General features: G+C 43.7%; 1 protein-coding gene across 14 annotated transcripts in view; it reads left to right on the top strand.

Moving 5' to 3' along the window:
• BTBD10 (BTB domain containing 10) overlaps positions 1-25,263 on the top strand; it is a 94,742-nt gene that overhangs the window by 51,852 nt on the left and 17,627 nt on the right. For all 14 annotated transcript variants that reach the window (XM_078774040.1, XM_068114312.2, XM_078774071.1 and 11 more), the window contains 2 exons: positions 99-354; positions 20,878-20,980. In XM_078774040.1, the coding sequence (XP_078630166.1) occupies positions 99-354; positions 20,878-20,980 (359 nt within the window). The remainder of the gene's footprint in view (positions 1-98; positions 355-20,877; positions 20,981-25,263) is intronic.

Here is a 25,263-nt window from a genome sequence, read left to right as displayed (position 1 = left end):
TTTTGGATTCTCAATTGTTTCCTTGTGTCAACAAATATATATATAATTATATAGTAACTACTTTGTTCTCTTCTCACCCTTCTTTTCTCACTCTTTAGAGCGACACAGTGACGGTGGTCGTCTTTCACGGCCTTCCAGCCCCAGACTGAGTCGTGGTTCACTGAGTGCTGGAGACGGCAGAAGTTTGGGCAAAGCCTCAGGGAACATGGGTACCAAAGAGGAACTAACTGTTGTGGTCGCGGAAGGTGCACGAGGCATGAGAGGGCAGGAGCGTGTTTCGCTAATTGTAGACGACACGCGTTTCATTGTGGATCCCAGTGTTTTTACAGCCCACCCGAACACTATGCTTGGCCGGTGAGTAGCCTTCATAAATTTGCCTTTTTGCCTTATTTGAAAAAAAGTAGAGTTGCCTGCTTGATTTGCACGTGAGAAAGCTGAACCATTATTACAATTGTCCAAAGCAAGTTGAAGTTTTTACAATGTTTGCAATTTTTTGATGGAACGTTTTTCAGTTTGGTTCCCAGATGTTCCTTTTTGCTTGTGGGTGTTTGTCTGTTTGTTTGTTCATCTTTTGAATATTAATTTTTGGTTTCTGAGTAACAAAAAAACAAAAAAAACAACCAATGCCGGCTTCTGTTCACAATGTATTTTCAGCGCTGACAAATGTTCCTTATTCAGCTTGGTGTCATGAAAGTGCTATTTGGTAAAATACAAAATTATGCTGAGGTTCAATACGTGTGGCTCCTTTAAAATAGATTAAAGGATTGATTATAAAATAATTTTTTGGGGTATTTGAAAATAAACTATAGTATCATTCAGCATTGGAATTCCAAAATAAACTAGAAAGCATCTGAAAATGCAAAGCCCGTCCGTGTCAGTTTGTATTCAGATGTTGTTGGCTTCTTCTGCTTCCTCTTCTTCTTCTTCTTTTTCTTCTTCTTCTTCCATATGCTCAAACAAACGAAAACAGTTTCTTTTTTTAAAGAAATACAAAATTAAAATTGATGATTTATTCAGCCTTGATCTTTTGAGCTTTAGATATAAAAAAAACCAAAAAACAGTCGGTTTCTCGCTTTTGATTGGCGAACCAATTCTGTGACCCAATATGCAAATTCTTTGAATATCAGATCAATTGGGTGAAAATTGGTGATTTTATGCATCCTTGACCTTTGACCTTTTGATCTGAAAAAAACAATCAGCTTCTAGCTTTTGATTGGTGAACCAATTCAGTAGCTGAATATGCAAATTCTTAAAATTTGAGGTCAATTGAATGAAAATTGACAATTTTATGTAATGCTAACCTTTGACCTTTTGCCCTTTTTACAAAATTATTAATGTTCCCTCTTCATATTGTCATTACTAGGGCATGCCCGTACTATATATATATCTAAAATTATATCCCCCCCCTCTATTTACATGAAATGGTTTGGTCCATGAAATGTTTTGGTCCATTCGCAACGCCAAAGCGAACGGCGAACGCTTTACATGAAATGGTTTGGTCCATGAAATGTTTTGGTTCATTCGCAACGCCAAAGCGAACGGCGAACGGCTTGCGAGTACAGTGACAATCCCCCCCCCTCTATTTACATGAAATGGTTTTAATTAGTTTTAAAACATAGTTTAACGCCAACATAGCGGCAACATAGTTTGCCAACGTGAAATAAATGAATACGCTCTCAAATGTGCCGTCCGAGGCAGAGTGTGTTCGCCACGTTCGGCACACGCGATAGCTCGCTGCTCTCTGATTGGTCGAATCGTTTTTTGGACATAGCTCGGTAAGTAATTGTCCGATTAATATGAAACCTTGAAAAGGCACATCCTCGGGTCCCCAGCAATATACCTGGCAAGTTTCAAGTATATCGGACCGGTAGTTGTCGAGAAACAGCGGTCGCATACACACACACAGACAGAGATTAGTGGAATTATAGATAGATAAAGCTTTGTTGAACATTTGATGACCAAACTCAAATGGTAAATTTAAATTTCCGGTCAATTGGATGAAAATTTATGATTTTATGTGACGCTGACCTTTGACCTTTAGACAAAAAATTTCATTTGACAATAGCTCAAATGGTGTTCAAAAAAAAAAAAGTACAGCCCGGACAGACAGACACGCACACACACACACACACACACACACACACACACACACACACACACACACACACACAACTGATTACAATTCCCCATCTCCAGCTTTGCAGGGGACAGGCTCACTATAATGGCACTTGGTAGAGTGCATACCTTCACCAGGCTAAACAGTTTGTTTTGTATCCCACTGATGGGCTGGATCTGTATGTGGACCTTAACCCAAATCTCATTGGCTTGTTCTTCTCACCTACCCAACTCATCCACCAAGTTTTGTCATAATCCGGTCACAACGTTTTGAAATATTATTATATACTGCATATCATTTTGGCCCAATCTCTCAATTGTGAAGAATCACTTTACAAATTCTAGTGTCGGGATCAGTTTGACTCACCAAAATCTAATCAATTTGTCCTTGTCATGCACCCAACCTGTCCACCAAGTTTCGTCTGAATCCATACATTATTTTTTGAGAAATCTTGCTATATCGTTTTTAGCCCCATCTCTGAGATGAACAGTCACTTGAAAACTTATTTCTCGTATCTGTATCTGTATTTGGATCTTCAGCAAAATCGAATTAACTCTTCCTTGTTGCAAACCCAACCTGTCCACCAACTTTCATCCGTATCCATCCATAACTCTTTGAGATATCATGCTATGTATTGTTTTTGGCCAGATCTCTCAACGGCGAAGAATCACTTTTAAAATTTCCATCCGGATTTGGATCCTGACCAAAAAATGTGTTGTTGCTGTTCTTGGGTGGTTGCTTGAAAACTGTAACAAAAAAAACTTGCAACAAACAGCTGCTACAGACCAACATACTTGGCAAAATTATTTTAGCCAAGTAACTAGAAATCACTCAAGCCAAGTAACTGTGAACTGTTTACATTTTGTATCCCACTGATGGGCCGGATCTGAATCCGGACCTCAACCAAATTCGAATCTGCTTGTTTTTGTCACTTAACCAACTCTTCTGCCTAGTTTTGTTGTCACTCGTCCACAACTTTTTGAAATCTCATGCTAAATATCATATGGATTAGTTTACAGCCTGTTGGGTTTGCAAGCAACTACGGATGCCGATTGATACCGTCAAACCTGGCAGTGTCTTCACTATTTTGCAAATGCGTTACCTCTCCATTGGGTTGGCGTTGCCATTTGGGGCACATACCTTCAGTTCACATTCATCTATTTAACATGAATTCGGAGTGGCAGAACTTCCCGCCTATCTCATCTTGCACACTAAATTGACCCAATGGGTAGGAGGAGACGAAATGGGCAGAATGGAAACAAACCGTTTACCAAATAAAGTGAGCACGTATTTACAAAGCACAATAAGGTGTGTGTGTGTGTGTGTGTGTGTGTGTGTGTGTGTGTGTGTGTGTGTGTGTGTGTGTGTGTGTGTGTGTGTGTGTGTGTGTGTGTGTGTGTGTGTGTGTGTTGAATCGGATGAAGATTGACGATTTATGTGACCTTGATATTTTTATATATTGACCTTAAAACCAATAGACTTCTCGCTTATGACTACCTCTACCAGGTGGTTGTCTCGTGAAGATTGGAGTAAAATTTCGACCTGTAGGTGATATACAGACAGACAATACCATACCAGACAAACCAATATACTTGTGAATCTTCCTTATTCACAAGTAATAAACAAACTTGTGAATACATAACTTCCGTCCACCTTTGGCGGCGGAGGCAACTAATTGTATGTGCTCACTGTTCAGCCTGCTCTCTCAAGTCACAGCTAGAATATAGATTAACGAATGCTTAGTTTACACCTGGATGCACACGATAGACATTTTGTTGTGCATGCAACAAAAGATGACAGTTGTACAGGAAAAGTTGGCCAACAGGTAAACCAAAGGTTTAATTTTGGGGATTTAATAACAGGCAGATGTGATTGTGTCCAGCAAGTCTATATTTGTGAAGGTTGATTTTGGAAAAACTTTATATCCATTATTTTTCGGTTGTTACCTAAAATTGACAGCCTGGTGTTGGCTTAGCGGTTAGGGTGCCGGTTTGGGATCCTAGGATCCTGGGTTCGAATCCTGGTCAACAACAACAACAACATGCATTTTAAGGCCATGTTCCCTGCTAGAGCGGGGGTTAGCCTTGCGGTCCCCATGACAATCTTCTCCATTTTGCCCTATTTTCTGCATCTCTCCTTGTTAACCCCCTTGCCCGCATTTCTTCTTCCACCATCTTTAGCCAAGTCTTTCTCGGTCTTCCCCGTCCTCTACTTCCTTCTACATTAACTTCCATCACTCTTCTCAACCAGTCACTTTCATCCTTCCTCAATACATGACCAAACCATCTCAACCTGTTCCTCTTCACAGCATCAATCACAGGCAATATTCCCATCATCTTTCGCAATTCATCATTTGTCTTCCTCTCTCTCAACGATACTCCGCACATCCATCGAACCATTCGCATTTCCACCCTTTCCAGCCTTCGTTGCTGCTCTACGTTCATTACCCATGTCTCGCTCCCATAAATCATAACACTTCTCACACATGCAGCATACACCTTTCCCTTCAGCTTCAGCGACACTCTCCTCCTCATCAGCACGCCACTCAGTTCCCGAAACTTCTTCCATGCACATCTCACTCGAGCAACCGTTGCCGAGTCTGATCCACCTTCTCCATTCAGCATGTCTCCGAGGTAGCAAAATGTTTTCACACCTTCCAGCTTCACGCCGTCTCCAAGATCCAACTCAACATTTCCTCCATCTGCAGCTCCCTCTGTGCACACCTTACATTTGAATGTAGCTGCCACACTGGTTAATGACCCTCTCAGACCACTACATTTTTGATGAACCCACTCAGCGCACATTGTACACTGAATGGAGTTCACTCCGACACCCTTCCTACACACAGCACAGGGCCACTTCCCAGTTCTTTCCACCTCACCACATGCTTTACCACTTGCCATCACCTTTGTCTTTCCGATATTCACCTTCAGACCTTTTGTCTCCATACATTCCTTCCACTTGTTCATCTTTTCCTTCAGTCCATCCATACTTTCCGCAATCAACACCAGATCATCTGCATACAACAACTCCCACGGTAAACCCTCCTTTACGGTCTGAGCCAGCACCTCCATCACAGCTACAAATAGTAGTGGACTTAGTACCGACCCCTGATGCACTCCCACCTTCACCTCAAACTCACCACTGTTCCCGTCCTTCGTCCTTACAGCTGTGCGTGCTCTTTTGTACATTGCCATCACTACTCTGATCAACCATTCCTCCACTCCTAACTTCCTCAATGCCCATGTCAATACTTTGCGTGGAACCCTATCGAATGCTTTCTCCAGATCAACAAACCCAAAAAACAACTTCTACCTCTTATCCATGTACTTCTCCTGCAACTGCCTCACAATGAAAAGCGCATCTGTCGTTCCTCTTCCTGGCATAAATCCAAACTGCATTTCGTCGATCTTCACTTTCTTCCTTATCCTCCTCTCCAACACCCTTTCCAATACCTTCATTCCATGCTCCAATAACTTTATCGCTCGGTACGAGCCACACTCCAGAGGGTCACCTTTCCCCTTGTATAGAGGGACGAGGGTACTCAGTTCCCAATCCACTGGAATGCGGCCTTCTTTCACCACCAAATTACAGATCTCTGTCATTCTCTTCACACCCCAACTTCCTGCTGCCTTCAACATATCTCCCACAACTCCCGTCGGCCCTCCCGCTTTTCCACTCTTCATTGCTTTTATCGCTTCCTCAACTTCCTTCTCAGTTATCTTCTCTGCCGGTCCTAAAACTGGGTTACTCTCTATGTTGCCATCCCATTCATTCTCTGTATTCAACAGCATTTCCATATATCTTTTCCATCTTCCTTTAATTCCATCTGGGTCGACAACGATTTGTCCCACTTCATCCTTCAAGCAACTCACCCCCATCACATCACACCTCTCTTTCGCTATCTGCTTTGCAATCCTGAATACTGCTTTCTGACCCTCTTCCGAATCCAAGCGTTCTCCGAACATTTTCCTACATGCCTCCTGCGCCTTTGCTACCTCTTTCTTTGCAGCCTTCCTGGCTGCCTTATAACTTTCATGCTCTGCTGTTTCTGCTCCCGTACCCTTCGCCTTCTGCCACTCTTTGAACTTCTTCCTCTTCTCGTCAATCCTCTTTCCAACCTCAACATCCCACCACCATGTTTCCGAGTGCCTCGATGGTCCTTTTGTCCATCCACATACCTCACCAACGGCTCCCAACAGACTAGCTTTCATTGACATCCAACCACTTTCAAGCTCAACCACATCATCCTCTACCCTACTCAGCCTCTCTTTTAATGCCTCCCTTACTGTCACCTCTTTCAACCTCCACACCTTCATTCTCGGTTGGTACTTCACCCGCCGAGCTCTCCTCGCACCTTTCACCCTTATGTCGCAGACAACCAAGTGGTGCTGTGAAACAGCCTCCTCCCCCGGGATCACCTTTGTGTCCCGGAGGTGCCCCCTATCTCGCCGACACACCATCAGGTAGTCAACGGTTGTCGTCGACCCACCTGACGTGTATGTAACAAGCTTATTGTCCTCTTTCTGGAACTGAGTATTACAAATCAACAAATCAGCTCCATCAGCAAACTCCAAAATCCTTTCACCTTCTCCATTTCTCACACCATATCCATAACCCCCATGAACTCCCTCAAAACCATCCATACTCCTTCCCACATGTCCATTCAGGTCTCCTCCCACCACAACAACTTCCTCATCTTTCACGTTTTCCATCAGCTTCTCTATCGCACACCAGAACTTGTCCTTCTCTTCATCGCTTCGACCAACCTGCGGAGCATATCCCGAGATGACGTTCACCAAGAGCTTTCCAATCATCATTTTCACCATCATCAACCTATCACTCACTCTAGTCACACTCACCACACTGTCTACAAACTCCTCAGAAAACAGGACACCAACACCATTCATGCCCTCCGGGCACCCTTGCCACACAAACTTGTATTTCTGTCCCTGCCTACCCTTCACCATTCTCACACCACTTCCCTTCCATCTCGTCTCTTGCACACAACATATGTCCACTCTTCTTCTGACCAATACTTCCACCACTTCTCCTGATCTCCCTGTCATTGTCCCCACATTCCATGTCCCAAACCTCAGAAACCGATCTCCACTTCGGGGTGCACCCTGCCCATATGTACTTGTGATCGTCATGGTCGATCACTGACCCTGGTCGATCGCTGAATTAACACCAGGGGGGTTGACTCAGCCTGTCATCCTCCCGAGTTTGGCAAATTGAGTACCAGCTTGCTGGGATGAATTATCCCGGTGTGTACCCCGATTTAGAATAGGTACACCGTATCCCTGCGCATCGTAAGAGCGTGACCAAGGGTTGGCGTCAGGAAGGGCATCCGGCCATAAAAACATTGCCTCAAACAGGGAACCATGATTGTCATGGGGCCCGCAAGGCTAACCCCCGCTCTAGCGGGGAAAATGGCCTTAAAACAATCATTCATATTCATTTATTGTTACCTAAAATTGACAGTTCATGATTGGTGATCTTCTAGTTTAATCGTTTGGTTGGGTTGACAAAGCATGATCTCTTATGTCTTGTTCACACCACTTTTCTAACCATTCTCACTTTGCCACCTTTGCCCCTAATGCCCACCTCCTTACCCTAAACCACACCTTCAACGTGGAGGTGGAGAATCGTTAAATGTCACTATCACGTCATGCAAAATGATCGTCCATCCATTCTTTATAGAGCCGTATGGCATCGTGTTTCCAGCTATGTCAGCGGACGTCATGACTTCATACTCATCCATTCTTCCTGGTTTGTCATTTTACCCTTTTACTTTATCATCTAGCCTCAAACTTTATGAAATCCAAAAGAATAGACGTTCGTTTAATATCAAAGCATAGATATACCTGATTAAAACTGTGCCAAAAGTATCAATATACTGCTTAACCCGATAATTTGTAACGAAATTTTGACAGCTATCTTCTTTATTGATCGTATTTACCACTAGTGCTTTGTTGTGTAGAAATTGCATATTGTGTTTTTTTTTTTATTGCTATCTGATTCGGATCCAGGAGAAATTGAGCACAAGTCAAATACTTTGGCATCTTCGTCTTTGTCTTCCACTTCGTCTTTGTCTTCCACTTCGTCTTTGTCTTCCACTTCGTCTTTGTCTTCCACTTCGTCTTTGTCTTCCACTTCGTCTTTGTCTTCCACTTCGTCTTTGTCTTCCACTTCGTCTATGTCTTCCACTTAGTTTTTGTCTTCCACTTAGTTTTTGTCTTCCACTTAGTTTTTGTCTTCCACTTAGTTTTTGTCTTCCACGTACTTTTTGTCCTCCACTTAGTTTTTGTCTTCCACTTAGTTTTTGTCTTCCACTTAGTTTTTGTCTTCCACTTAGCTTTTGTCTTCCACTTAGTTTTTGTCTTCCACTTAGTTTTTGTCTTCCACTTAGTTTTTGTCTTCCACTTCGTCTTGCTCTTTCACTTCATATTGCTCTTCCACTTCATCTTGCTCTTCCTCTTCCACTTCCTCTTTCACTTAATCTTGCACTTTGTCTTCCTCTTGCACTTTGTCTTCCACTTGCACTTTGTCTTCCTCTTGCACTTCATCTTCCACTTCCTCTTCGAATTCCTCTTCTACTTTGTCTTGCACTTCCTCTTCCACTTTCTCTTCCTCTTGCACTTTGTCTTCCTCTTCCTCTAACTCTTCCACTTCCTCTAATTCCCTCAACTCCCTCAATTTCCTCAACTCTCCTTCAATTCCAGTTCTTCCACTTCCACTTCGTCATGGCACTCCTTCACAGTGTGAATGAGGTATTACTCACTCAATGATTTATATATATATATATATTTAGTTTTTAAATAATTTAAAACTTGCAATAATTTTGAAGCAATATTCTACAACCTTTTCAGTCTTTTCATTCCCTTTATTTAACCCTTTGAGTACGGATGACGTCCAGTGCCGCAACCCGCGAAAAAGTTTTGTGTACGGATGACGTTACTACACGTCATCGACTATACCTATAAATAGATCGTCAGTACTTGGTTGCATTCCGGTACCAAAATGCCAAATTAATCCCGTACCGGGGGTATTTTTATCCAAAGAAAAATCCCGTACTCAAACCGGGGGTATTTTTATCCAAAGAAAAATCCCGTACTCAAAGGATTGAGAAGGTTTTACATCTTGACTTGTTTTCCACATTCCCTCATTATTTATACACATTTTGATCTGTCGTCTCAATTTATTTTCTCTGGAAAATTATAACTGTTTAGTAATTGTACAACTGTTATTGGGTATGTGATATCAACCATTATTATAGTTTCAATATAACGACAATTACTTGCCGACCCATGAATGCCCCTCAATGCCCAAACTGAGCATTGGATGACAGGGAGAGCATATAATCTACCTTGCTAATGGGGAGAGCATGTATTGAACAGAATGTAAGCATATTTTGCTTGCCTATGCATCATTGCCAAACTTTTAAGCTGATCTGATCTGATTATATAATTGCAGCATTTTGAAAACCATCCAGGGCTTATTCATAAAGCAAACTTTTATTTTGACAACCCCTTGCTTCTCGCTGATTACATTTATTGCTCATAAGCACAAAGGCAAAAAACATTCCACTTGAATGGAGCATCTTAATCCCCAATACTTGGTTATAGTTTATTGTATACCCTCATTATTGGCCTCGCCATTTGCAATTATTTTATGAGATCTGACATTTTTGCAATTCTCAGTGCTACTAGTTTATCCCTATTATACATACTGTTTGCTTTTGTTTGAGGTAAATGTCACCTCTGCCTGGTCGTTTGGTATTGTAACAGGTAATTGCTGCATGCATGACGCACTTTGTAATCCCAGGCAATGACTGGGGCTCATGAAGGTGCTCATATATTTGTGCTGCATCAGGGACTGGGAAATTATGACAAACCACACAAATGAAATGTGGCATTTGGGATTTTAAAGTTTGCCTTTCTTTCATGTTGTGTGACAACACACACATACTAAAGGTGACTACTATTCATTCAATATGCAAACTATCAAAGATATACTCAGCCTTCTGATTTTGTAATATTGAGATACCACTTGTAACTTGGTTAATAAATGTGGCAGAGCCAAATGCCTGAGTTTCTGTCTCTGTCTCACTCTGTCTCTGTCTATGTCTGTCTGTCTCTTTCTCTCCCTCCCTCTCTCTCTCTCCCCCTCTCTCTGTCTGTCGCTCTCTTTCTCTGTCTGTCGCTCTCTTTCTCTGTCTGTCGCTCTCTTTCTCTGTCTGTCGCTCTCTTTCTCTGTCTGTCGCTCTCTTTCTCTGTCTGTCGCTCTCTTTCTCTGTCTGTCGCTCTCTTTCTCTGTCTGTCGCTCTCTTTCTCTGTCTGTCGCTCTCTTTCTCTGTCTGTCGCTCTCTTTCTCTGTCTGTCGCTCTCTTTCTATGCCTGTCGCTCTCTTTCTATGCCTGTCGCTCTCTTTCTCTGTCTGTCGCTCTCTTTCTCTGTCTGTCGCTCTCTTTCTCTGTCTGTCGCTCTCTTTCTCTGTCTGTCGCTCTCTTTCTCTGTCTGTCGCTCTCTTTCTCTGTCTGTCGCTCTCTTTCTCTGTCTGTCGCTCTCTTTCTCTGTCTGTCGCTCTCTTTCTCTGTCTGTCGCTCTCTTTCTCTGTCTGTCGCTCTCTTTCTCTGTCTGTCGCTCTCTTTCTCTGTCTGTCGCTCTCTTTCTCTGTCTGTCGCTCTCTTTCTCTGTCTGTCGCTCTCTTTCTCTGTCTGTCGCTCTCTTTCTCTGTCTGTCGCTCTCTTTCTCTGTCTGTCGCTCTCTTTCTCTGTCTGTCGCTCTCTTTCTCTGTCTGTCGCTCTCTTTCTCTGTCTGTCTCTCTCTTTCTCTGTCTGTCGCTCTCTTTCTCTGTCTGTCGCTCTCTTTCTCTGTCTGTCGCTCTCTTTCTCTGTCTGTCGCTCTCTTTCTCTGTCTGTCGCTCTCTTTCTCTGTCTGTCGCTCTCTTTCTCTGTCTGTCGCTCTCTTTCTCTGTCTGTCGCTCTCTTTCTCTGTCTGTCGCTCTCTTTCTCTGTCTGTCGCTCTCTTTCTCTGTCTGTCGCTCTCTTTCTCTGTCTGTCGCTCTCTTTCTCTGTCTGTCGCTCTCTTTCTCTGTCTGTCGCTCTCTTTCTCTGTCTGTCGCTCTCTTTCTCTGTCTGTCGCTCTCTTTCTCTGTCTGTCGCTCTCTTTCTCTGTCTGTCGCTCTCTTTCTCTGTATGTCGCTCTCTTTCTCTGTCTGTCGCTCTCTTTCTGTCTGTCGCTCTCTTTCTCTGTCTGTCGCTCTCTTTCTCTGTCTGTCGCTCTCTTTCTCTGTCTGTCGCTCTCTTTCTCTGTCTGTCGCTCTCTTTCTCTGTCTGTCGCTCTCTTTCTCTGTCTCTGTCGCTCTCTTTCTCTGTCTCTGTCGCTCTCTTTCTCTGTCTCTGTCGCTCTCTTTCTCTGTCTCTGTCGCTCTCTTTCTCTGTCTCTGTCGCTCTCTTTCTCTGTCTCTGTCGCTCTCTTTCTCTGTCTCTGTCGCTCTCTTTCTCTGTCTCTGTCGCTCTCTTTCTCTGTCTCTGTCGCTCTCTTTCTCTGTCTCTGTCGCTCTCTTTCTCTGTCTCTGTCACTCTCTTTCTCTGTCTGTCGCTCTCTTTCTCTGTCTGTCTCTCTCTTTCTCTGTCTGTCTCTCTCATTCTCTGTCTGTCGCTCTCTTTCTCTGTCTGTCGCTCTCTTTCTCTGTCTGTCGCTCTCTTTCTCTGTCTGTCGCTCTCTTTCTCTATCTGTCGCTCTCTTTCTCTGTCTGTCGCTCTCTTTCTCTGTCTGTCGCTCTCTTTCCCTGTCTGTCGCTCTCTTTCTGTCTGTCGCTCTCTTTCTGTCTGTCGCTCTCTTTCTGTCTGTCGCTCTCTTTCTGTCTGTCGCTCTCTTTCTGTCTGTCGCTCTCTTTCTGTCTGTCGCTCTCTTTCTCTGTATGTCGCTCTCTTTCTCTGTATGTCGCTCTCTTTCTCTGTATGTCGCTCTCTTTCTCTGTATGTCGCTCTCTTTCTCTGTCTGTCGCTCTCTTTCTGTCTGTCGCTCTCTTTCTCTGTCTGTCGCTCTCTTTCTCTGTCTGTCGCTCTCTTTCTCTGTCTCTGTCGCTCTCTTTTTCTGTCTCTGTCGCTCTCTTTCTCTGTCTCTGTCGCTCTCTTTCTCTGTCTCTGTCGCTCTCTTTCTCTGTCTCTGTCGCTCTCTTTCTCTGTCTCTGTCGCTCTCTTTCTCTGTCTCTGTCGCTCTCTTTCTCTGTCTCTGTCGCTCTCTTTCTCCGTCTGTCGCTCTCTTTCTCCGTCTGTCGCTCTCTTTCTCCGTCTGTCGCTCTCTTTCTCCGTCTGTCGCTCTCTTTCTCTGTCTCTGTCGCTCTCTTTCTCTGTCTGTCGCTCTCTTTCTCTGTATGTCGCTCTCTTTCTCTGTCTGTCGCTCTCTTTCTCTGTCTGTCGCTCTCTTTCTCTGTCTGTCGCTCTCTTTCTCTGTATGTCGCTCTCTTTCTCTGTCTGTCGCTCTCTTTATCTGTCTGTCGCTCTCTTTCTCTGTCTGTCGCTCTCTTTCTCTGTCTGTCGCTCTCTTTCTCTGTCTGTCGCTCTCTTTCTCTGTCTGTCGCTCTCTTTCTCTGTCTGTCGCTCTCTTTCTCTGTCTGTCGCTCTCTTTCTCTGTCTGTCGCTCTCTTTCTCTGTCTGTCGCTCTCTTTCTCTGTCTGTCGCTCTCTTTCTCTGTCTGTCGCTCTCTTTCTCTGTCTGTCGCTCTCTTTCTCTGTCTGTCGCTCTCTTTCTCTGTCTGTCGCTCTCTTTCTCTGTCTGTCGCTCTATTTCTCTGTCTGTCGCTCTCTTTCTCTGTCTGTCGCTCTCTTTCTCTGTCTGTCGCTCTCTTTCTCTGTCTGTCGCTCTCTTTCTCTGTCTGTCGCTCTCTTTCTCTGTCTGTCGCTCTCTTTCTCTGTCTGTCGCTCTCTTTCTCTGTCTGTCGCTCTCTTTCTCTGTCTGTCGCTCTCTTTCTCTGTCTGTCGCTCTCTTTCTCTGTCTGTCGCTCTCTTTCTCTGTCTGTCGCTCTCTTTCTCTGTCTGTCGCTCTCTTTCTCTGTCTGTCGCTCTCTTTCTCTGTCTGTCGCTCTCTTTCTCTGTCTGTCGCTCTCTTTCTCTGTCTGTCGCTCTCTTTCTCTGTCTGTCGCTCTCTTTCTCTGTCTGTCGCTCTCTTTCTCTGTCTGTCGCTCTCTTTCTCTGTCTGTCGCTCTCTTTCTCTGTCTGTCGCTCTCTTTCTCTGTCTGTCGCTCTCTTTCTCTGTCTGTCGCTCTCTTTCTCTGTCTGTCGCTCTCTTTCTCTGCCTGTCGCTCTCTTTCTCTGCCTGTCGCTCTCTTTCTCTGCCTGTCGCTCTCTTTCTCTGCCTGTCGCTCTCTTTCTCTGCCTGTCGCTCTCTTTCTCTGCCTGTCGCTCTCTTTCTCTGCCTGTCGCTCTCTTTCTCTGCCTGTCGCTCTCTTTCTCTGCCTGTCGCTCTCTTTCTCTGCCTGTCGCTCTCTTTCTCTGCCTGTCGCTCTCTTTCTCTGTCTGTCGCTCTCTTTCTCTGTCGCTCTCTTTCTCTGTCTGTCGCTCTCTTTCTCTGTCTGTCGCTCTCTTTCTCTGTCTGTCGCTCTCTTTCTCTGTCTGTCGCTCTCTTTCTCTGTCTGTCGCTCTCTTTCTCTGTCTGTCGCTCTCTTTCTCTGTCTGTCGCTCTCTTTCTCTGTCTGTCGCTCTCTTTCTCTGTCTGTCGCTCTCTTTCTCTGTCTGTCGCTCTCTTTCTCTGTCTGTCGCTCTCTTTCTCTGTCTGTCGCTCTCTTTCTCTGTCTGTCGCTCTCTTTCTCTGTCTGTCGCTCTCTTTCTCTGTCTGTCGCTCTCTTTCTCTGTCTGTCGCTCTCTTTCTCTGTCTGTCGCTCTCTTTCTCTGTCTGTCGCTCTCTTTCTCTGTCTGTCGCTCTCTTTCTCTGTCTGTCGCTCTCTTTCTCTGTCTGTCGCTCTCTTTCTCTGTCTGTCTCTCTCTTTCTCTGTCTCTGTCGCTCTCTTTCTCTGTTTCTGTCGCTCTCTTTCTCTGTCTCTGTCGCTCTCTTTCTCTGTCTCTGTCGCTCTCTTTCTCTGTCTCTGTCGCTCTCTTTCTCTGTCTCTGTCGCTCTCTTTCTCTGTCTCTGTCGCTCCCTTTCTCTGTCTCTGTCGCTCTCTTTCTCTGTCTCTGTCTCTGTCGCTCTCTTTCTCTGTCTCTGTCGCTCTCTTTCTCTGTCTCTGTCGCTCTCTTTCTCTGTCTCTGTCACTCTCTTTCTCTGTCGCTCTCTTTCTCTGTCTCTGTCGCTCTCTTTCTCTGTCTCTGTCGCTCTCTTTCTCTGTCTCTGTCGCTCTCTTTCTCTGTCTCTGTCGCTCTCTTTCTCTGTCTCTGTCGCTCTCTTTCTCTGTCTCTGTCGCTCTCTTTCTCTGTCTCTGTCGCTCTCTTTCTCTGTCTCTGTCGCTCTCTTTCTCTGTCTCTGTCGCTCTCTTTCTCTGTCTCTGTCGCTCTCTTTCTCTGTCTCTGTCGCTCTCTTTTTCTGTCTCTGTCGCTCTCTTTTTCTGTCTCTGTCGCTCTCTTTCTCTGTCTCTGTCGCTCTCTTTCTCTGTCTCTGTCGCTCTCTTTCTCTGTCTCTGTCGCTCTCTTTCTCTGTCTCTGTCGCTCTCTTTCTCTGTCTCTGTCGCTCTCTTTCTCTGTCTCTGTCGCTCTCTTTCTCTGTCTCTGTCGCTCTCTTTTTCTGTCTCTGTCGCTCTCTTTCTCTGTCTCTGTCGCTCTCTTTCTCTGTCTCTGTCGCTCTCTTTCTCCGTCTGTCGCTCTCTTTCTCTGTCTCTGTCGCTCTCTTTCTCTGTCTCTGTCGCTCTCTTTCTCTGTCTCTGTCGCTCTCTTTCTCCGTCTGTCGCTCTCTTTCTCTGTCTCTGTCTCTGTCGCTCTCTTTCTCTGTCTCTGTCGCTCTCTTTCTCTGTCTCTGTCGCTCTCTTTCTCTGTCTCTGTCGCTCTCTTTCTCTGTCTCTGTCACTCTCTTTCTCTGTCGCTCTCTTTCTCTGTCTCTGTCGCTCTCTTTCTCTGTCTCTGTCGCTCTCTTTCTCCGTCTGTCGCTCTCTTTCTCTGTCTCTGTCGCTCTCTTTCTCTGTCTCTGTCGCTCTCTTTCTCCGTCTGTCGCTCTCTTTCTCTGTCTCTGTCTCTGTCGCTCTCTTTCTCTGTCTCTGTCGCTCTCTTTCTCTGTCTCTGTCGCTCTCTTTCTCTGTCTCTGTCGCTCTCTTTCTCTGTCTCTGTCGCTCTCTTTCTCTGTCTCTGTCGCTCTCTTTCTCTGTCTCTGTCGCTCTCTTTCTCCGTCTGTCGCTCTCTTTCTCTGTCTCTGTCGCTCTCTTTCTCTGTCTCTGTCGCTCTCTTTCTCCGTCTGTCGCTCTCTTTCTCTGTCTCTGTCTCTGTCGCTCTCTTTCTCTGTCTCTGTCGCTCTCTTTCTCTGTCTCTGTCGCTCTCTTTCTCTGTCTCTGTCACTCTCTTTCTCTGTCGCTCTCTTTCTCTGTCTCTGTCGCTCTCTTTCTCTGTCTCTGTCGCTCTCTTTCTCTGTCTCTGTCGCTCTCTTTCTCTGTCTCTGTCGCTCTCTTTCTCTGTCTCTGTCGCTCTCTTTCTCTGTCTCTGTCGCTCTCTTTCTCTGTCTCTGTCGCTCTCTTTCTCTGTCTCTGTCGCTCTCTTTCTCTGTCTCTGTCGCTCTCTTTTTCTGTCTCTGTCGCTCTCTTTTTCTGTCTCTGTCGCTCTCTTTCTCTGTCTCTGTCGCTCTCTTTCTCTGTCTCTGTCGCTCTCTTTCTCTGTCTCTGTCGCTCTCTTTCTCTGTCTCTGTCGCTCTCTTTCTCTGTCTCTGTCGCTCTCTTTCTCTGTCTCTGTCGCTCTCTTTCTCTGTCTCTGTCGCTCTCTTTCTCTGTCTCTGTCGCTCTCTTTCTCTGTCTCTGTCGCTCTCTTTCTCCGTCTGTCGCTCTCTTTCTCTGTCTCTGTCGCTCTCTTTCTCTGTCTCTGTCGCTCTCTTTCTCCGTCTGTTGCTCTCTTTCTCTGTCTCTGTCGCTCTCTTTCTCTGTCTCTGTCGCTCTCTTTCTCTGTCTCTGTCGCTCTCTTTCTCTTGTTATCCTCAAATGCAAATTGTCTTCAGGATGGAAACCTCCAAGTCTGACTTTCTTTGCCCGGCATCGTATGCCAGGTTGCCTCTTAACAGTGAGCCATTTTATCATTTCTTTGAAAATCCGTTCAGCAAGATAGACGAGACGGATTTCTGAGAAATGCGAATGTTAGGTGCATTTTTGGGTAAAAGTTGGGAACCTCACTTTTTAACATAATTAGGGTATGCTGAATTTGATTAACCTGGTTCCCAAGTCGAATTTTGAGTTTTTTACCTTCTAATTCTCATAAATAAAATGGCCACCAAATTGCCATTTTTGGACAATTTCTTTGAACAAGCATTTGTATATCATGTATATACATGTAGCTCGTTTACTTTAACTTCACAACTTTTACCCCAAAATGCACCCAGAAGCTTATACATGGCCTTTTTTTTTCTTCATAAATCCGTCTAGTCTATATTATGGTTGGCGACATATTGAAAGAGACATTCAAACTGATATTGAATTTGGACACTATAAAATGGGAAATGGTTTTAATAAGACAATGTTTTATACAACCATTTATTCTAAAATTAAGTATACATGGCCATGAAGCACAAACATTCAGGAATGTCACACATGTTGTTTTGCCAAACTACATCAAATTCATACAAGGGGTCTGATCATCACTCTGTTGCTGACAGGCACACATTGATGTGCACCTCAACTCTGAATAGCGACATTTGCAGCGTCGAGTCTTGCATTGCTTCTGGCATGCACTACAAATCATCTCGAGGCAACTTTCTGGGATTGGACTTAGTGACATCAGAATAGGCTCCAGTCCTGAATCACCATGTTTCTATCCCATTTCCACAAGTACAGAAAAGTCAGGTATGGCACAATGAGCATTTCTCCATACCATGGCTTGATAGTGTACTCGCATCAAATGGAAATGAAGAGTATCACTTGTCGGTGACATTGCTTCTGGTTTACCAGTCTTGGAGAACAACATATGTCGTGCTGAATCAACAAAGGTTGTTCTGTGCACCTTATATATTCTGCAGACGAACGCTTCTGCAGATTTGATTGTCGTCTCTGTGAGTTCACCAATGCTCAAGTTCTTCAGTAGTTTATTCAAAACTCAAAATTCGGCTTGGGAACCAGGTTAATCGAATTCAGCATACCCTAATTTTGTTAAAAAGTGAGGTTCCCAACTTTTACCCAAAAATGCACCAAGAAGCTTATACATGGCCTTTTTCCATAAATCCATCGGGTCTGAGACCTATGTTAACCTTGTGTGGCGAATTTTAGCAGAAGCAACAGAAGTGAATCTGAAATATATGCAACACTTGTCAAACACAATTTGTACTGACCCACCACCTGTCTTTGGAATAGGATACCACCAAGGGTAGAAAAACCTGAGGGTTTATCTTTGTAATGGTATAGTTGGAGTTGAGGTTGGAACACTTGCCTCATGACTGATGCTGGGTATTTGTGCGAGCTTTTTCTTGAGGTATGATGGGCGTTTAAAGTTTCTAGCCTGACGTGGAAAACAGCATCATTTGCTTTCAATTGTTTTTGTTTTTCATCATCGTATAACTTCAATTTGATACAATTTGTCCAGCGTTGCTGCAGCTTCTCTGTGCTCATCTTGCAGAAGTTCTTGCACTGCTTTTCCAGAAACACTTCCACTGCTTTGATCACAATAATATCAATCAACTTGAGTTTCTGAATACACTGTAGTCTGAATCTGCATCCGGACCTTAACTAAAATTTAATTGGTATGTTCTTGTCACCTACCCAACTCATACACCAAGTTTTGTAATAACCCATTCAAAACTTTTTGAGATATCATGCGATACAGTCATGTGAAAAAGTAAGTACACCCCATGTAAAGTTTTGACTTTTTCAACATATTTCAACACACTGCTATTTGATCTTCATTTCAACACACTGCTATTTGATCTTCATTTCAACAATATTGATAGATAAAGGTGATATAATATAACAAATATCATGCAATATTTACATTTTGTAGTCCATTGGAAATTTAAATTACATAAATGCAAATTTCGCAAGTGGAAAAAGTAAGTACACCCCTACATTTATCACTACTTCAAATACCTAAAATTAGAATCAGGTACACCAGCTCAGGTGCAAATGATTAGAACATCATTAGAGAGGATATTGGAGGAACCTGTCTTATTTAAACCTCAGACATTTAGTTTGGTTTGCTCTTTGTTGTTGAAGTGTGCGGCGTCACCATGCCTAGATCAAAAGAGCTCTTTGAGGCCTTCAGAAAGAAGGTTATAGATGCCTACGAGTCTGGGAAGGGATTTAAAAAGATCTCCAAACAATTTGAAATCAATCATTCAACTGTCCGGAAGATCATCTACAAGTGCAGAAGATTCCGAACAACTGCCAAGTTGTTCAGGCCAGGCCGCCCCAGCAAGTTCAGCCCGAGAGCAGACCGCAATATGCTGAAAGAAGTCTCTACGAACCCCAGCATGTCATCACGGGACCTCCAGGTAGCTCTTGCCACTGTTGATGTCAAAGTGCACGAGTCTACCATTAGAAAGAGGCTGCACAAATTTGATCTACATGGGAGGTGTGCCAAGAGGAAACCTTTGCTGTCCAGAAAGAACATCAGGGCAAGACTAAAGTTTGCCAATGACCACCCAGGCAAAGACCAGCACTTCTGCAACAATGTGCTCTGGACAGATGAGTCAAAGGTAGAGCTATTTGGCCACAGTACCAGAAGACATGTTACGCGAAAACCAAAGACAGCATTTGACCACATTGATCACACCACATTGATCACATTTGACCACACCACCAGCATTTGATCCGGGCTTGCTACACGTCATCGACTATACCTATAAATAGATCGTCAGTACGTGGTTGCATTCCCGTAATGCCAATTTAATCCCGTATTTAATCCCGGGGGTATTTTTATCAAAAAAAAAATCCCGTACTCAAAGGGTTAAGAATCACTTTTAAAATGATAGTATCTGGATCCTTACTAAAATCGAACATCCTCTAAAATTTTTCCTCATCACATGTGCATCCTTTCCACCAAGTTTAATCAGAAATTTGTCCACAACGTTTGAAATATGCTATATATCATTTTTGGCCCTATCTTTCAATGATGAAGGATCACTTGGAAAAAGAAAAATTTATTGTATTCTGATTCAGATCCGATTCTTGTCACACACCCAACTTGTTCACCAAGTTTCATCCGAAGCCTTCATAACTTTTTGACATATGCTGCTCATAAACAAACAGGGGTGAAAACCTAACCTCTGTTCACCTTTAATGGTGGAGGTAAACAGAGGCAGGGGCTTTAGACTTAAAAGTTCTGTTGAATTGAGAGATTGATGAAATGTGCCAAGAAAGATGGTTATCGCCCTACGCACGCGTATTGAAAAGCGGGGTTCGGCAATTGATTAATGTCTGTCCTTCCGTCTGTCTGTAAACGTCAGTTTAGGATTGAGGAACAACTTATTTAAATGGAATGTTATATTTTGATCACTAATCAGGAAACTGACTTGCCGTTTTACAGGAGTTTTCTTCTCTGAATTTCTCCCAATTGCACATGCGCAGAGAGGAGTGAGATATTATTTTACTCTGGCTGCCTGGCAGTCAAACAAGATTGAAAAACATTCCAAACAGAAAACTTGTTATTTTATGGATGTTATAGAGGCCCCAACAGGCACGACAAACTGTGATATGTTAAATAAGGATGGTGTAATAGACACTGCGTCAACGGCGGTAAAGTGGTAGTATATTCTGGAATTTATTTTAAACGATTTGTCCAACATTTGTATTTGAATTGAATTATATACTTTGACAAATTCATACAATTATATACTTTTTTGCGAATTATATACAAACACTGTAGAACACACATCTCCTTTGCACTTCCAAGAACCTCCAATTTAGCAGTTCTTGGACATGTTAAATAAGGTGGTGTATAATGGTCATGTATCCTGGGTGGTGTATAATGGTCATGTATCCTAGGATCCTGGGTTCGAATCCCGGTCGATCGCTGAATTAACAACGGGGGGTTGACTCAGCCTGTCATCCTTCCGAGGTCGGCAAATTGAGTACCAGCTTGCTGGGATGAATGATCCCGGTGTGTACCCCGGTTTAGAATAGGTACACCGTATCCCTGCACATCGTAAGAGCGTGACCAAGGGTTGGCGTTAGGAAGGGCATCTGGCCATAAAAACATTGCCTCAAACAGGGAGCCATGATTGTCATGGGGCCCGCAAGGCTAACCCCCGCTCTAGCGGGGAAAATGGCCTTAAAACGATCATTCATTCATTCATTCATTCATTTTTATAATGGTCATGTATAAGACTGCTTCAATAGCGCTTAAACTTCCAGAATTTTTTTCAACAATCTTTTAAAATCATTTAATCAAAATTGACGTATATATTTGAACACTGCGTGGGGTATCGTGTTCTATGAACTCTCTAGTAAAAATGAAAATGCATAGCAAGCATCCAGATTATCGGATGCATGACCAGAGTAAGGAAGTATTGGAGAAGCACCACAAATGTTCTGCTGAAAAAAAATTAAAAAGTGCATGTCCACTATAGCATGATGGGGTCAGAACCTTTGACAATTGACCCAAGCTTTTGCTATTTGCAACAAAGTCTTTGTGTGCCGTTTCCCCTGCAGGATGTTTGGCTCTGGGCGTGAATACAACTTCACTCGGCCCAATGAAAAGGGGGAGTTTGAGGTCGCCGAAGGCATCACTTCGACTGTTTTCCGTGCAATTCTAGTAAGTTTACATTCGCTATGCTGTAATTATTCGAGTGCTATTATTTTCTCTGTAAAAAAAACCATCTTTAGAGGCCATTTTTTTCCCCGCAAGCGGGGGTTGGCCTTTTTCGGGCACCGTGGTTGTTGTTGTTTTTTGGTCCCCTTTTTGAAGCAATGTTTTACGGCCGGATGCCCTTCCTGACGCCAACCCTTTTTGCCGCCTTTAACGACAAACAGGGAATTACCAGTGAACTGGAACTCTCTGTCTTGTCTGTAAAATTAAAATCACATCTGGAACCACGGGCTTTTATGTGTGCAATGTTTTAAACATGCAGCTAGCACTGATTGAACATAATTTGGCTCTTCTTCTGAATTGTTTTGTTTGCAATTATTGGTATTGATCTCAATAAGTGTTTACTTTGAGTTGCTAAAATAATATCTGCAAAGAAAAGGGGAAATTTATCTTTGAGTTGTTTAGGGAAGAAATGATTTGTACAAAATGACGAATACTAAATTATCACACTTACCACTTCAGTCACAAAGATTTTTGAATATTTGCTGTACAGTGGGGAGAAATTGCCATTATTTGCTTTTAACGCTGAGAACACAATGGGTCTTGGGTTGTAGAGCATTAACCTGAAGCAAATATGTGACGAAAGTGATTGTGAGAATTTGATGAGATCCCTATTGCCTGAGACACTTACAGGAGTTATTGTGATAACGTCACAAAAAAAAGTATACTGTTTGCCAGTGTATTTGGATTGTGAACGGAGCAGGCGCAAACAAATGTGAGTGAATGCAGTATTAAAAAGAGTGAGAATTGCTTTGCTACATGTCCCCTACCGATGTGATATTTTCCAAAAAGGCATAACTGTTGAAAAATGGACAAAACGTCCTGAAACTCAAATTTGTTCTGTAACTTATCATAATAAAGCGATGTACCAAGTTTCAGTTGAATATGTTAAAGGGTATGGGAAAAAAGTCTGAAAAACCACAGGTGGGATGGAGAGCAGACCTATGAAACGGTAAGGGACGAATAACAACAAGATAGTCGTGTGGAGACGGGCCATGTAGTCGAGCAGCAAAAAAAAACAAGACCGATAGTCCAACAACGGGGTAGCCGGGCTTGTTTGATACTTTAGTTGAAGAGGATAGTATGACCACGGTGGGGATACCAGTTAACAGTTACCAAATAATTTAAGTTACTCTGGACATGCTGCTTCTGCTTTCTCAACAATGGATGGAGGTCCTCAACGCCAAACAGGAAATTAGAGCCGTCTCCCTTGACATTTCACGTGCCTTCGATACGGTCTGGCACCCTGCTCTGCTCACCAAACTCTCCTCCTTTGGTATCCATGGAAATCTCCACGCATGGCTGGCGGACTTCCTCTCTGGTCGTAGTCAACGTGTGGCCCTGAATGGGTTTCTCTCATCTCCTCTACCTGTTCAGGCTGGAGTTCCCCAAGGTAGTGTTCTGGGCCCTGTGCTTTTTCTGGTCTTCATCAATGATCTCTCTGACTCTCTTGAAAATCCTCTCTATCTCTTTGCTGACAACTCTACTCTCTGTCGCTCCATTCCTCATCCCTCAGATCGGCAGTCTGCAGCCTCCTCACTCTCTGCAGACCTGGACAAAATCACAGACTGGGCAAACAAATGGAACATGTCTTTCAATCCTGATAAATCTCACACTCTTACGATGTCTCTCAGAAAAGACCGACTGGAAAACCCTCCCATCCACTTTCTGAATAATCCTCTCCAAGAAGTTCTGTCACTCAAGCTTTTGGGTCTCACTATTTGCCATGATCTTTCCTGGGAAAACCACATTTCAAATCTGGCCTCCAAAGCCAGTCGCCGACTGGGCATCCTCCGTCGTGCGAAGTCCTTCCTTGGCACACCTGAGCTCCTCACCACATACAAGGCTTTGATCCGCAGCTCAATGGAATACTGCTCTCCGCTCTGGGCTGGTGCTCCTGCCTCACACCTAGCTCGTCTTCACGCTGTTGAAACCAAAGCGTTCAGAATCATTGGAATCTTCCGCGATGAAGCTAACTCCGAGGGCCTTTCACTCACTCACCGCAGGCAGGTTGGTGGTCTTTCCGTCTTCTACCGACTCCTCTCTGGCCTTACCCCCCCAGCCCTCTCTGGGCTCTGTCCCCCAAATATTCCTACAGGTCGCACAAGATCTGCCTGCAACCCTCTTATGGTTAAACTGCCAAAATCAAGACTTTCTGCTCACCTTCACTCCTTCATTCCTCTTTTCTCCCGCCTCTGGAACAAACTCCCTCACTCTCTTCAATCCCACTCCACCCTCCAGGTCTTTAAAACAGCTGTTCACCACCATCTCTTATCCTCCCCCATCCAAAACCTTGATCTTTTCTACCCCTGCTAATTTCGGTCCCCTTGTGTTTTATACTTCTCCCACCCCCCCCCCCCCTTCCCACGCCTCCTGCCCCCAAGCCCTCTCCCTCCCACACTTCTCCCTGCTCTCAAATGTTGTGGTTGTGTGCTTCCCCTTCTCTCCCCATCTTGTCTTCCGCTCCCTCTTTTTGTATATTTTGTTTGTCTGGTTGATTTGTTTGTGAAATAAATGTTAGCTCTTTCACGAGCCTCGATTCAGTATACAAAAAAAAAAAAAAAAGTATTAATTTTTTTTTTTGCTTCAGGCATGGACAGCCGCTTTGTGAATGACTTGGTTAAAAAACGGTGAATGGCAAACGATGAACCAATAAATTCCACATTCCTGTGCCACCTTCAGTCGAGCATCAGGCATTGACAGCACATTCTCTATATTTTCATTCCAAACAGCATCATTCATCATTCAAATCACAAATTAATACGATAGTATTAATATATCAAGATATAATGTTAAATCACGAATGTATTGATATATTATCAAACCAGCGAACAATCGTCATCTGTTCACTTCTGGATTCGGGATCAAGGTCCTTGCCCAGGGCCGCTGAGAGCCAGAATGGGCCCTGGGAAAATACCAAGTGTCGGGCCCCCTTCAAAAAAATTTCCCTTTCAATCATCCTTTTGCTGAGGAGGTTTTCGTATTTTTGTCAGACCAAACACATGCCTTGGTTAAGGGAAATCAATTTGTTTTGTTTTTATCTATTTTTTTTGTAAGCGCCTAAAACACTACCCACCGACACCCAATGAGGAAAATTTATATTTAATATTTTACACACACACACACACACACACACACACACACACACACACACACACACACACACACACACACACACACGACTCTCTTATGGTATAGATGAACGGATTCGTTTATTTATTCTTTTCATCCAGATGGGGTTTGGCTAACATTCCTGTGTTCATTTACGTCATTACATCATCACCGCAATTATCATAATGTAAGTTGTTCCCACAGTAGTTTATTTCATGAGGGAGGATGTTACTGCCCATGGCAATAGTATGTCGGGGAATCGCCCTGAGTGACTTTGAGGGAGACACAAAATAAAGCTGTACACATGTTTCATCGTCACAAAAAGAATGATATGAAACCAAAAAAAATTGAAGGAATAATTACGGGTCCCATTAGGTCCTGGCCACAGGGTGGTCACACCCCTCCCGTCCCCCCCCACCCCCACCCCTCTCCCGCCTCTCAGCAACCCTGTCCATGTCAATCGCATTTCAAAATCATAATTGTATTGAGGAATTTCTGAAACCTCCTACTGACCTTACGACACCTGCTGGGACCCCAAAACGTTCCACAGAAGGTTATTATATTTCCTTTTAGTAAAATACACAACTGTATAAACATGTCCCCCTGTCATGTGACTAGATCCTCAGCTCTGATTGGTGTACATTTGTGGGGGCATACGGACAGACAAACTTTGTTCCTGATGGCATTTCACTATGGGCTACGCTGTAAAAATTGCCAGCTATGCCGTAAAAATTGAGGTGCCACATGCTGAAGTTGCAATTATTCTTAAATTTTTTTTTTCACCCTTTTTCTATGGCTCGTGCTGGAGTTTGTGTTTGCACACAAATTTCATGCATGGCAAAGATGTTATGATGGCAGTGTAGGTTTTCTATGAATTCATAAGGATGAGTCGCGAATGGACAAATCAACACGGTACTGTTGTACCGCGACATTCACGGGGGATACATTCCTGAAAAATGCTGCGAATGTCGAATCCGAGAATGTTGGGGCAATGTTTCAATGCGAAAAAAGGGGATCGGTTCCCAGCGGTTCGTGGTTCATAAGGGAAGTTTTTTTTAAATTTTCCGAACACTAATGCACATCATTACGGTTTCATTAAAATGCTTACACATAAAAAT

This window comes from Myxine glutinosa, chromosome 1 (genome assembly GCF_964187855.1).
Source record: "Myxine glutinosa chromosome 1, kmMyxGlut1.1, whole genome shotgun sequence".
Lineage (NCBI taxonomy): Eukaryota > Metazoa > Chordata > Myxini > Myxiniformes > Myxinidae > Myxine > Myxine glutinosa.
Note: the sequence above shows the minus strand (reverse complement) of the source record. Positions and strands in the feature narration are given on the sequence as shown.